This window comes from Hypomesus nipponensis, chromosome 11 (assembly GCF_054491055.1).
Source record: "Hypomesus nipponensis isolate SF chromosome 11, ASM5449105v1, whole genome shotgun sequence".
Taxonomy (NCBI): Eukaryota; Metazoa; Chordata; class Actinopteri; order Osmeriformes; family Osmeridae; genus Hypomesus; species Hypomesus nipponensis.
In genome coordinates, this window is record NC_140371.1 from 22472501 (window position 1) to 22484756 (window position 12256).

Sequence of the window (12256 nt, forward strand, 5' to 3'; positions counted from 1 at the left end):
CGTTTTACCGACAGTAATTTCAGTTCTGTCGCTCGTTGGCTTCTGGGAGATAGCTAGCAAAAAAAAAGGGAAAATAGCAAAAATACAGATGCAGAAACGACACACGCACAGACCACGATGATAATATCTTATGTGGCTAGCTATGTTACCAAGTAGTTCGACATCGACACCCTGTATTTTCGCACTTCGTATTATTGGTTAACTCTAGCAATCCTACACAGCAGCAACACTAGTTAGCTCAGCTGTACAAGTTACGGAACTTACCGGTCAAGGGGTCAGGTCTGAAGCTAGGAGCTAAACGGAGCACAGCCGGCTTCTCCAAGTGAGTAAAATTGTACATGATGTCAGCTTGGATGTGCTCATTTGTTGCCGATATCCAGTTTTCCATAGCACCGGATTTACCAATTGTTAGCCATTCATATGTCAAACGATTGGCGCGGATAAGGCTAACTCTAGAAACGCGAGGGGGTTTTCTCTATGTACTTATTTGTTCAATATTTTTTTTACCTTTCGAAACTTTTTCAACTTTTTTTTTTTACTCAAAAGGTATAATAAAATAAACAAAAATCTACCTTTTGGGTAGTGAGTGAGACAGGGTAATGAGTGACACAGGGCAGTGAGTGAGACAGGGTAGTGAGTGACACAGGGCAGTGAGTGAGACAGGGTGGTGAGTGAGACAGGGTGGTGAGTGAGACAGGGTAATGAGTGAGGCAGGGCGGTGACCGTGTGAAGCAGGCAGGATGGAGGCAGGGTAGTGAGTGAGGCAGGCACCTGGAAGGAGAGCTCAGGCTCGGTCCTCAGGAGGGTAGAGCTGGAGCTGTGCAGACAGATGCCCAGCAGGGCTTCCAGGAGACGGATACTCTGCAGGGGCCACTCCTCCTCCAGCTTCCTGGAGGGGTCCCTTCCCCTGGCCTCGGCCGGGCCTGGGCCCACCCCCTCAGCCTGCTCCAGGGTACAATCCTCCTGCTGCCCTGCAGAGCCCGGCTCTGCTGTGACGTGGGCGGACGAGTCCAGGTGAGACGGGCTCCCCTTGCCCTTCCCCTCCCTCCTCTTCCTGGCCCGGCCGTCCCTGGTCTTGGAGGTGAGCTTCTGGATGACCATGGAGGTTAGGCGGGAGCACACGTCCAGCCCGCCCAGCCTGAAGAACTGCCTCTGGAACACGGGGCTGGCCAGGTAGACCCTGCGGCACAGTGCCCACACGTCCGCAGCACGCCGCACCTGCTCCTTGGAGGGCAGCGCCACACTGTCGGGGGCCAGGCATGGCATTCGGCCCCCCAAGGGCTCGCTGGCCGTGCTGTCATACCCGGACGTGTCCTCGGAGTCGTTGGCCGAGTCGCGGTCCGAGTCGGCCTCCTTGCTGACGCACAGGAAGGCCACGCAGAGGAACAGGTTGATGGTGTTGAGGTGGGCCTCGCCCCGGCTACGCCCCGCCCCCGCCCCGCTCCTCCGGCGAGGGCAAGCCTCCTTCAGGCCCTCGTAGAACTTGCTCAGGCTCTGGGGGCCCTCTCCGGCCCCCCGGGAGCCCAGGTCCTCCGCCAGCCCCAGTACGACCTCCCTCTCCTGGGCCTCGGCCTTCTCCAGCTCCTGGAGGGCTCGGTCCGACTGCTGGGGCCCCACGCCCAAGATCAGGGTCTCAAACACCTTGAGCGCCCAGGAGCGAGTCTGGTCCAGGTAGATGAGCTCTGTGATCTGGTTCAAGCCGTTACAGCTCAGGAACAAGTCTCGGATCACCCTGGGAGGACAGGAATGACTCGGTGTAAAGATGAGGACAGGAGAGTAACAGAGACAGACTACATCAGAAGTCATACATTTTATAGTGAAACTACACAAGGCGTCAACATTGTGTCTCCTAACCGTCAGAAACTGAGAGAGAGGAGGAAGAGGAGAGAGAGGAGGAAGAGGAGAGAGAGGGAGGAAGAGGAGAGAGAGGGAGGAAGAAGAGGATTAGGCTGAAGGAGGGAGTGGGCTGAACAAGGCATTTTGCTCAGCGAACAGAAAAACAAAACAGCCATTTCAGCCTCCTAATTGCTTTAGCAACATTATACACACAGTATTTATAATGCACTGATGAATAATGAAACAGCCCCTCGTGGGAGCGTAGGGGGAAAATGGCCTCAAAGAGATATTATGTAACCAAGGTTAGAGGCATATCTGGTACAAGGGGGAACGCTACCCTCTCACCATCACAAAGCCATTATCAGCCTGACAATAACAAATGAACATGATTCAGTTTAATCAGACACACAAACAACTCCAATCTCAAACAAACACAAGAGCAAAAAGATGATGCACAAATGAATGAGGTCTGCCTATGAGCACATTAGTCTAACATGCAGACAAGCCCTCACAACAGAGAGAGCCTCATTAGAGTTGTGGTTTAACCAAGCTGGAGATGAGATGCAAATGACATGCAAACAAGAATGCAGAACGATATTGCAGCATGGATCTGCAGAGTGCCAGTCTGGTCTGGTACATCCCTCCAAGCAGAAGGGTGAGCAGTCTGACCAGAGGAACACAGACCAGAGGAACACAGACCAAAGCAGACCAGAGGAACACAGACCATAGCAGACCAGAGGAACACAGACCATAGCAGACCAGAGGAACACAGACCAGAGGAACACAGACCATAGCAGACCAGAGGAACATAGACCATAGCAGACCAGAGGAACCCAGACCATAGCAGACCAGAGGAACACAGACCAGAGGAACACAGACCATAGCAGACCAGAGGAACATAGACCATAGCAGACCAGAGGAACATAGACCATAGCAGACCAGAGGAACACAGACCAGAGGAACACAGACCATAGCAGACCAGGGGAACACAGACCAGAGGAACACAGACCATAGCAGACCAGGGGAACACAGACCATAGCAGACCAGGGGAACACAGACCATAGCAGACCAGAGGAACACAGACCACAGGAGACCAGAGGAGCACAGACCACATGAGACCAGAGGAACAGGCCTATTTCAAGGCCTGAAAGCCGGTCTGAACCAGCAGTTAGGAACAGAAAGACAGTACAAAAGCAGGACACCGATACCGTCAAACGACTCACAGTTAAAAACAATTAACTGAAAAGTTGACTCTAAAACAGGTCAAACATTCACTGAATCTATTCACTGACAGCTCCTGTTAAATTCATGCTAACCTGTCTACCTGGCTGGCACCAAGCTGCAGCTCAGTCAATACCCTGCCATCGAGCTTGCCAGCAAGGAAGGGATTCATCATTTACCAGTCTAAATTAGCAATGACTCGGCGATACAGATCTGATTACAAACGAATGTCAGAATGGATTACCAAGTCAGCCCTCAAGTTGACATGATTGGTTTGTACAGAGGCACAAAGCGCACAGCTCAGAGAGAGGAGACACCAGAAGAGACATGAGAGAGGAGAGGAGAGAGGAAATGTGACAGGAGGACAAAGTGGATGATCACCTTGACTTGATCAGGGTTGGCAGTGCCTGCAGGTAGACCAGCAGTACGTCCACAGGCAGGCAGTGGGTGTGATAGCTGCACACCTGGCTGCACACTGTGGAGACCCCCAGCTGCTGGGCGTGGTGTGCTAGCTCCACCCCTCTCTGCAGCACCGGGCTGAAGATGTGCGTGTAAAGCTGCCACTGCACCACAGCGTTCCCGCGCAGCGTCAGGTGGCACACGTGCCCGGCGATCTGCTGGCTCAGCTGCCTGTCCTCTCCAAACACCAGCTCCTGGTAGGCCTCCAGGGCATCCCATCTCCACAGCATGTCCTCCGCTCCCCCTCCACTGGGCAGGATGCCCTGGGAGCGGTACGACAGGCTGGGGGAGGCCAGCGATGGCTCCCCCTGCTGCAGGGTCTCCTCCAGGCCCGGCAGCTGGCTGCTGTCCAGAGTGCAGATGTTACAGGAGGCTAGCCTGGCCTTCTCCGAGGGCTGGCCTCCTCCCAGCTGCTCCAGGATCAGCCGGCTCAGCACGCTGAGGATGTGGGCCTGGTAGCTGCGCAGCCCCGGGGCCTGGAAGGCATGGAGCAGGGGCCCCACCACTGAGCGTGGATCCATGCAGCAGCAGATGCCGGTGGCTTGGACCCCGGCCAGGACCTGGAGCACGGCCGGCCCGCTGGAGGACAGCCGCTGCAGCAGACGCAGACACTGGTGGGAGCAGGCTGCCACGCAGCAGCAGCGCTCCGGGTAGCGCACCGCCTCCCCCTCCCGGCCCTCCTCCTCAAAGGGGTTGCGGCGTGCCGCCTGCTTGAAGGCGGAGACGGGCAGACCGGAGAGGTCCCGGTGGTGATGCAGGAAGTGGGAGTACTCACAGCGCCGGTGGCGTCGCCGCGCGCACACTGACTGATGCAGCTGTTCCGACTTGGCCTTTTTGACGGCGCCGACGATCTTCAGGACCCCGGCAATGAGGCCCTTCAGCCTCTCTGCGGCTTCGCCCCCGACCTCCGCGGCCTCGCCCCCGACCTCCGCGTCCCGGGCCTTCCCCAGCCCCTCCAGGTGCAGCGCGGCCGCCTCGAACAGCTCCAGGCCGCGGTGCTGCACAAACTCGTGGAGAAGCTCCAGCGCCTGGCTGAAGAAGAAGGGGTTGGGGGCGGAGGCCTGGAGGCAGCCCAGCAGCAGCTGCAGAACCCCCTCCAGCAGCTCGGGCAGCAGCAGGGCCCGGTGCCGGTAGCGGGAGAAGGAGAAGTCGTCCTGGACCTCCGCCAGGGTCTTCTTGGGCCGCGGGGCGAAGGGGTCGGCCTGTCTGTCCAGGCAGCTGCGGATCTTCAGCGTGGCTCTGAGCAGCTCGGTCAGACTGCGGCGGAGGCTCTCCGGCAGGGCCTCGCTGGGACCCACCTCCACAGACATGAGGTGGAGGATGGTGCGGAGGAGCATCCTCTGGACCAGGGCCACCGGCTCCTCCGTCCAGCCCCCGGCCAGGTCCTCCCCCCCGCCCCCCCCGGGGCCGCAGCAGTCCCCGAACTCGGTGAGGATCTCGGTGAGGGTGGGCACCACGCTCACGGCCAGCCCGGGGTTGTGGTTGATGCCCATGTCGAACTTGCACACCTTCTCCAGCAGGGACAGCAGCACGTGGCAGAGGTCGAAGGGGGAGTTCTCCATGCGGTTGAAGATCGACATGGCAGCAGGGTCTGTTAGGGTCTCCGTATCCAGGGTCTGGGGGCCCGGGGCCCTGGGGTGGGGGTAGGGGGCAATGGGGTGGGTGTAGGGCGTGGTCATGGCGTCGGGGGTGGGGGGTGGGGGAGCTTGTGACCGGTGGTGCTGACAGCTCACACGAAGCGTGGTGCCGTGAGCTCTCCTCGCCCGCGCTCCGCCCCCCCGGCCCGCGCTCACCTCGTCCTCAGGCGCCGCGTCAGAGTCTGAGGAGGTCAGCTGGGACCGCCGCGCCTCCTTCACTGAGTGGCGTTGGGAGGTTCTGCGAGAACGCCGCAGCTTCCAGGTTCCACCGGCGTGAGATCTCCTCCAGGAGCCCGGGGCGTCGGGGAAGGTCTTGTCTTGCCCTGCCCTGGGAGGGGCGCTCCTCACCTCCCGGGTCAGGAACACCTCCAGCAGGGACGGCAGGGCGAAATCTGTCAACACAGGAAACGGGAACGCCACCGTCAGATCGGTCACACCTGCAGGTTCATCATTCTCAGTGTTTCAAACCTCCAGGCAGCTCCAGGATAATGAGCTCGGTAAGGTTACAGAGAGTTGGACACTATGACTAATCTATACATTTAATGAGTCTTTGATGCCACCCGAGGGGAAAGCCTTGCCTGACCTCAGCTCTTCTCTGGCATAGGCGACATCTACTCAAGGGTAAACCTGTTTTATAATCTAAGGCTGAACTGAGGTGGGGAATCAAGAATACACAACTTTATAGTAAAATAACTTTCCTGTCATTATAACTTCAGATCAAATCGAAAGGTTTTCTAATGAGCCTCAAACTTCATACACACCGGTTGTTCTAATCCAAACCGGTTTAAACCAATTTGGGAATCATATTGAAGCTAATAGAGGAAAAATGTAGGAAGACCATGTTGGAAGAGATTAGCAAGTCCACACGAAATACCTGTGTTGCCCCTGTGTCACTAGCAGTCTCTGCTCTCTTGTACAACAGGGTTTTTAAGAGCAGTTTATCCCTGAACTAAACTAAGAAACATCAATGATGGTAATAGACTGGTGAACAATTCATGAAACAATCTTTTAAAACCTTGGCACATTGTGTAGTGTACTAGACGAGAGTAGGTGAGGTTTCACAGCAAGTGAAACACTAGAACATCCTTGAGAAAGATGAGCCTTTTCATAAGTGTGTGCTTAGCGCTCATATGCTTTAATAAGTGTGCAAAATCCATAAAATAATGCCTGAAAGTAATGCATTTTCCTGTCTACTTTATTAAATCATGTCTAACTCCACAAGAAACCATAACCTGTATTTGTCGGGCTACAGTGCACACCATGTTGTGAGAGTAATATCGAGCTAATTCAAAAGCTGCTATTGAGGCTAAAGTGCTGTGTTGAAGCAGATGTTAGCTTTGGAGCAGAGTGTGTGTGCTAGTGTGTGTGCTAGTGTGTGTGGGTGTGTGTGTGTGTGTGTGTGCTAGTAGTGTGTGTGCTAGTGTGTGTGTTAGTGTGTGTGTGTGTACAGACCTGGAGCTTTCTCCTCCTGTACTGGGATCTTCCAGACCAGCGGCAGCAGAGACAGCAGCAGAGTCAGCAGCTCCTCTCGACAGGTCAGCTCCTGAGAGACCAGGCACAGAGAGTCACCTCCTCTCCATCACAGACAGTCACCTCCTCTCCCTCACAGACAGTCACCTCCTCTCCCTCACAGAGAGGTACCTCCTCTCCCTCACAGACAGTCACCTCTCCCTCAGAGAGAGGTACCTCCTCTCCCTCACAGACAGTCACCTCCTCTCCCTCACAGAACGTTACCCCCCACACACACACACACACACTCTGTCGGTCTGAAGTCACACAGTGACGCTCCGACTCGTTCTGAAGAGACAGTCCCTCCCCCAGAGCCAGCGCTCCAACTCCACATCTCACCACAACCCCTGGGAGGAAGAGGAGACCGCCAGCCCAGACGGGCTGTGAAGGTCCACCAGAGCCCAGGCTGACCAACCTGCAGGGGAATCTGGATGGATAAACTACCAGAGTGCAAACGAGCAACATCAACGTCTTCGGAAAAGTCCCAGACCAGAATGTCGCAGCAAAACCGTGTTAAAGGGGGTAAGTCTGTTATTCTTTGTAAAATCTCACCCTCAACACAGCTACCTTGGGAAGTCTGCAGCAACCAGGAACTCTTCTGTCTCCTTAATTACCCATTTCAGCTAATGTCGGTCTTCAGGGTTGGCTATGAGGCATCTGCTTGACAGCCTTTCCCTAAATACCGGCTCAGTCTTCACCCTGCTGTGGTCTGGGGGAATTCCTCACACAGGAGAGAGAATGCACTCTTGCATTCTGCACTTCTGCATGTGTGAATTAAAAACAAAGCAGATGGACCCGTGGCCTGGCATCAACAACACAGGAGACGTGAGGGGCAGTCAGGGATCCCTGGGAAACACCCACAAGCTCAGAGGGAGAGGAGATGAACCCAAGTAGGAGACACATACGCCCTCATCATACCCAGTGCGACTTCACGAGAACCCCAAAAGACAGAATCACTTAGTGGATGAAGAAGAGGTGGGCTAGATTACCACCAGTGTTGAGGGCTGTGATAAGACTGTCTCACTGCTCACTGTGACCAGCTACAGGATTACTGATGAGTCAGCAGATTCTCTACACAGAACAGCGAGGAGTTGGTCTAAACCACTTTAAGTTAAGCTGACCTGACTCCAAAATAGATCAGAATAGCATTTACCATAGACGCCATAACCAAAGTAATGTGGCAATTTAATACCCCATTCCAGAGATAAGAACCACAGCAGTCCCATAGTCTTTCAGCTGAGGAACTCAGGAATCCTCCTGTTCACATCCAACCCGGTGTGTGTACTGACAAACATATATCAGATTTCCATGGTTACACAGCCGTTTTGAGAAGGGAGCAAGGATGTTTGGGAGAGGGAGCAACTGTGATTTGTGTGAAGTAATGACCTGCACAGCAGACGATGGCACTGTGTGTACCTGAGGATATTATGGTCTGTCCCAAACCACAGCTTTAATGAGACTAACAGCTGTTGCAGGCGACACCCCGGCTCCACAGATAAACACATTACCCTCTAGTGAGGCACACCCAGCCTCTAGTGAGGCAGACCCAGCCTCTAGTGAGGCAGTCCCAGCCTCTAGTGAGGCAGACCCAGCCTCTAGTGAGGCAGACCCAGCCTCTAGTGAGGCAGACCCAGCCTCTAGTGAGGCAGACCCAGCCTCTAGTGAGGCAGACCCAGCCTCTAGTGAGGCAGTCCCAGCCTCTAGTGAGGCAGTCCCAGCCTCTAGTGAGGCAGACCCAGCCTCTAGTGAGGCAGTCCCAGCCTCTAGTGAGGCAGACTGAGCCTCTAGTGAGGCAGACTCAGCCTCTAGTGATGGGCTGATCCAGCAGGTGTAGGGCCCAGGGAGAGGACGGGGAAACATAACTCTCTCTGAGGCTGAGTTAATGCATGTGGACAAACTATCCACGACATGTCACCTTTTGATTAACATGATTTAGCTTTTAGTGGCTAAAATGCTTGATGCAAGGTGAGGTTACTCATCCTTTTATACATGATCATCTGATTCGACAGTTGATCTTTTCTGTGAATTGAGCTTCATGCTTCATTCTGAATTCCTGACTGAGCAGAGAGCCACTGCTTCAATGTGGCGTTTTATTTATTTACCGACTCATATACGACTCACATTCTGAGAGTCGAGTCATTACATGGACAGTAGTTCCTAGTTCCTTTCCATGACTGAGCCAGAGCTGCTCTCCATCCTTGGTACCTCCTGCTTCCTGCAGGTCCTCCTCAGGTCTGACTACAGTCCCTGAGGGGGTTGTCCCACCCCAGCCCAACCACAGGCCCTGGTTAGACTGCTCCTCCCTTTCTGGAAGCTTCCATGGTTAGACACTGCTAATGGTGGTATGGGCGCATTAACATTCCTCCCATGAAGGATGTGGTAAAGAGATATCAATGCTCTGGGATCGATGCTGGAAGTAGTTCCAGGGGCAGGCTAGGGCTGACTCCATGCCCAAAGCCCTTGATTGAATCAATCACATGTGCAGACAACTACACAGCTACACAGTAACACAACTACACCAAAATCTACTGGGCCTTTGTTGCGCACGCATGAACTCCCCCTATCTGTCGTGTGTGTTCAGTGTGTGCGTGTGCAGAGGAGAAAGGCACAGTGTGTGTGTGTGTGTGTGTGTGTTTGTGTGCATTATCAGTGTTTGGAAGGCGTTGTTAGGACGTGAGTGCGTGGATGAGATCTCCCAGTGTCACCGCAGGGTCAATTACAGGCCTTGTCACAATTATCAGAAGAACAGTGAGCCTGTGTACTAGACCAACAGACAGCATGCTCTCTAAACAGACATCATGCTCTCTAAACAGACAGCATGCTCTCTAAACAGACAGCATGCTCTCTAAACAGACAGCATGCTCTCTAAACAGACAGCATGCTCTCTAAACAGACAGCATGCTCTCTAAACAGGCAGAACACTCAAAACACTGCAAAAACCTCAACCACTTACTTACAACTCAAACTGATTCATAGCAGAAATAAAATGTATTGAGAAACAGAACAGAGGGATCAGCCTTATGCTGTGTTCACGTCAAAAGCCAAGCGAATTATCCGGCAAATTATACAAAATGTTTATTTGCGCGCGTTCGCTTTGACTTTACATGTAATCTCACATGCAAATAATTCGCTTTGCGTTCGGTGTGAACACAGCATTATATTTAAAAAAGCCCAGATCATTACAGAGAGCCAGAGAAGACAGCAGCATTCCCAAGCATAGGGTTAGCGACTGGAGGATAGGGTTAGCGACTTGAGGATAGGGTTAGCGACTGGAGGATAGGGTTAGCGACTGGAGGCAGCCTGTCTCCATCTCCTTCTCATTTCACTCAGGTCACCACCAGCACATCAGTGCTCCTGCATCCAGATGTGTTGTGCTGGCTGTCTCACCTGGTCTATGATGGAGTTTAGTGTGCTGAGCAGTAGGAAGCCACGCCCCCTGACCAGGTACTCTCCCAGCGCCGCCATGTGGCTCTCCTCCTCGTCCTCCTCACGTGACTCCGCCCGCTGAGACTCCGCCCGCTGAGACTCCGCCCGCTGAGCCACCGCGCTGCACAGCTGGTGAACGTCTGTCAGGAACTCCCTCGCCAGCGTGTTACTGGCCCCACTCATGTCCGAGCTGAGAGAGGGGGCGAGAGACAGAGAGATGATGCAGAGAGAGGGGACGAGAGACAGAGAGATGATGCAGAGAGAGGGGACGAGAGACAGAGAGATGATGCAGAGAGAGGGGACGAGAGACAGAGAGATGATGCAGAGAGAGGGGACGAGAGGCAGAGAGAGGGGACGAGAGACAGAGAGATGATGCAGAGAGAGGGGACGAGAGACAGAGAGATGATGCAGAGAGAGGGGACGAGAGGCAGAGAGAGGGGACGAGAGACAGAGAGATGATGCAGAGAGAGGGGACGAGAGGCAGAGAGAGGGGACGAGAGACAGAGAGATGATGCAGAGAGAGGGTACGAGAAACAGAGAGATGATGCAGAGAGAGGGGACGAGAGACAGAGAGATGATGCAGAGAGAGGGGACGAGAGACGGAGAGATGATGCAGAGAGAGGGGACGAGAGACAGAGAGATGATGCAGAGAGAGGGGACGAGAGACAGAGAGATGATGCAGAGAGAGGGGACGAGAGACAGAGAGATGATGCAGAGAGAGGGGGCGAGAGACAAAGATGATGCAGAGAGAGGGGACGAGAGACAGAGAGATGATGCAGAGAGAGGGGGCGAGAGACAAAGATGATGCAGAGAGAGGGGACGAGAGACAGAGAGATGATGCAGAGAGAGGGGGCGAGAGACAGAGAGATGATGCAGAGAGAGGGGACGAGAGACAGAGAGATGATGCAGAGAGAGGGGACGAGAGACAGAGAGATGATGCAGAGAGAGGGGACGAGAGACAGAGAGATGATGCAGAGAGAGGGGACGAGAGACAGAGAGATGATGCAGAGAGAGGGGACGAGAGACAGAGAGATGATGTAGAGAGAGGGGGCGAGAGACAAAGATGATGCAGAGAGAGGGGGCGAGAGACAAAGATGATGCAGAGAGAGGGGACGAGAGACAGAGAGATGATGCAGAGAGAGGGGACGAGAGACAGAGAGAGGGGGCGAGAGACAAAGATGATGCAGAGAGAGGGGACGAGAGACAGAGAGATGATGCAGAGAGAGGGGACGAGAGACAGAGAGATGATGCAGAGAGAGGGGGCGAGAGACAAAGATGATGCAGAGAGAGGGGACGAGAGACAGAGAGATAATGCAGAGAGAGGGGACGAGAGACAGAGAGATGATGCAGAGAGAGGGGGCGAGAGACAAAGATGATGCAGAGAGAGGGGACGAGAGACAGAGAGATGATGCAGAGAGAGGGGACGAGAGACAGAGAGATGATGCAGAGAGAGGGGACGAGAGACAGAGAGATGATGCAGAGAGAGGGGACGAGAGACAGAGAGATGATGCAGAGAGGGGACGAGAGACAGAGAGATGATGCAGAGAGAGGGGACGAGAGACAGAGAGATGATGCAGAGAGAGGGGACGAGAGACAGAGAGATGATGCAGAGAGAGGGGGCGAGAGACAAAGATGATGCAGAGAGAGGGGACGAGAGACAGAGAGATGATGCAGAGAGGGGACGAGAGACAGAGAGATGATGCAGAGAGAGGGGGCGAGAGACAGAGAGATGATGCAGAGAGGGGACGAGAGACAGAGAGAGATGGAGAGAGAGGGGACGAGAGACAGAGAGAGATGGAGAGAGTGAAAGTGATGGAGATGGAGAGAAAGTGAGGGAGAGAGACATAGTGAAAGTGTGAAATAGAGGGATGGGGCGAGAGAGATAAATTACACATGATGCAAAGGATCAAGTTTTATTTGATACAGACACTAACAGTGGGAAATGTGATCAAGTCTCTAGACCTCCAGTATCTCCACAGGAGCCAATCAATTAGTCTGTGGACTCACCAACAATCCTGACTGATGCTACAATACTGGACGTTAGGGTGAGTGGATACATTATGAAATGAATGAAGACATGTGATACAGCCAGAAGGAAGTGATCGAATGCTTATCTGATGGTATTTTACAAACATTGACTAACAAATGGAAACTTGAGCCTGAAATCA

At 53.8% G+C, this 12256-nt stretch overlaps 1 protein-coding gene across 1 annotated transcript in view; it reads right to left on the reverse strand.

Annotated features, from left to right (window-relative positions):
• lyst (lysosomal trafficking regulator) overlaps window positions 1-12256 on the reverse strand; it is a 55577-nt gene that overhangs the window by 33255 nt on the left and 10066 nt on the right. Inside the window, 4 exon segments of the mRNA XM_084709374.1 lie at window positions 772-1732; window positions 3439-5545; window positions 6606-6696; window positions 10050-10278. Of these exon segments, the coding sequence (XP_084565500.1) occupies window positions 772-1732; window positions 3439-5545; window positions 6606-6696; window positions 10050-10278 (3388 nt within the window).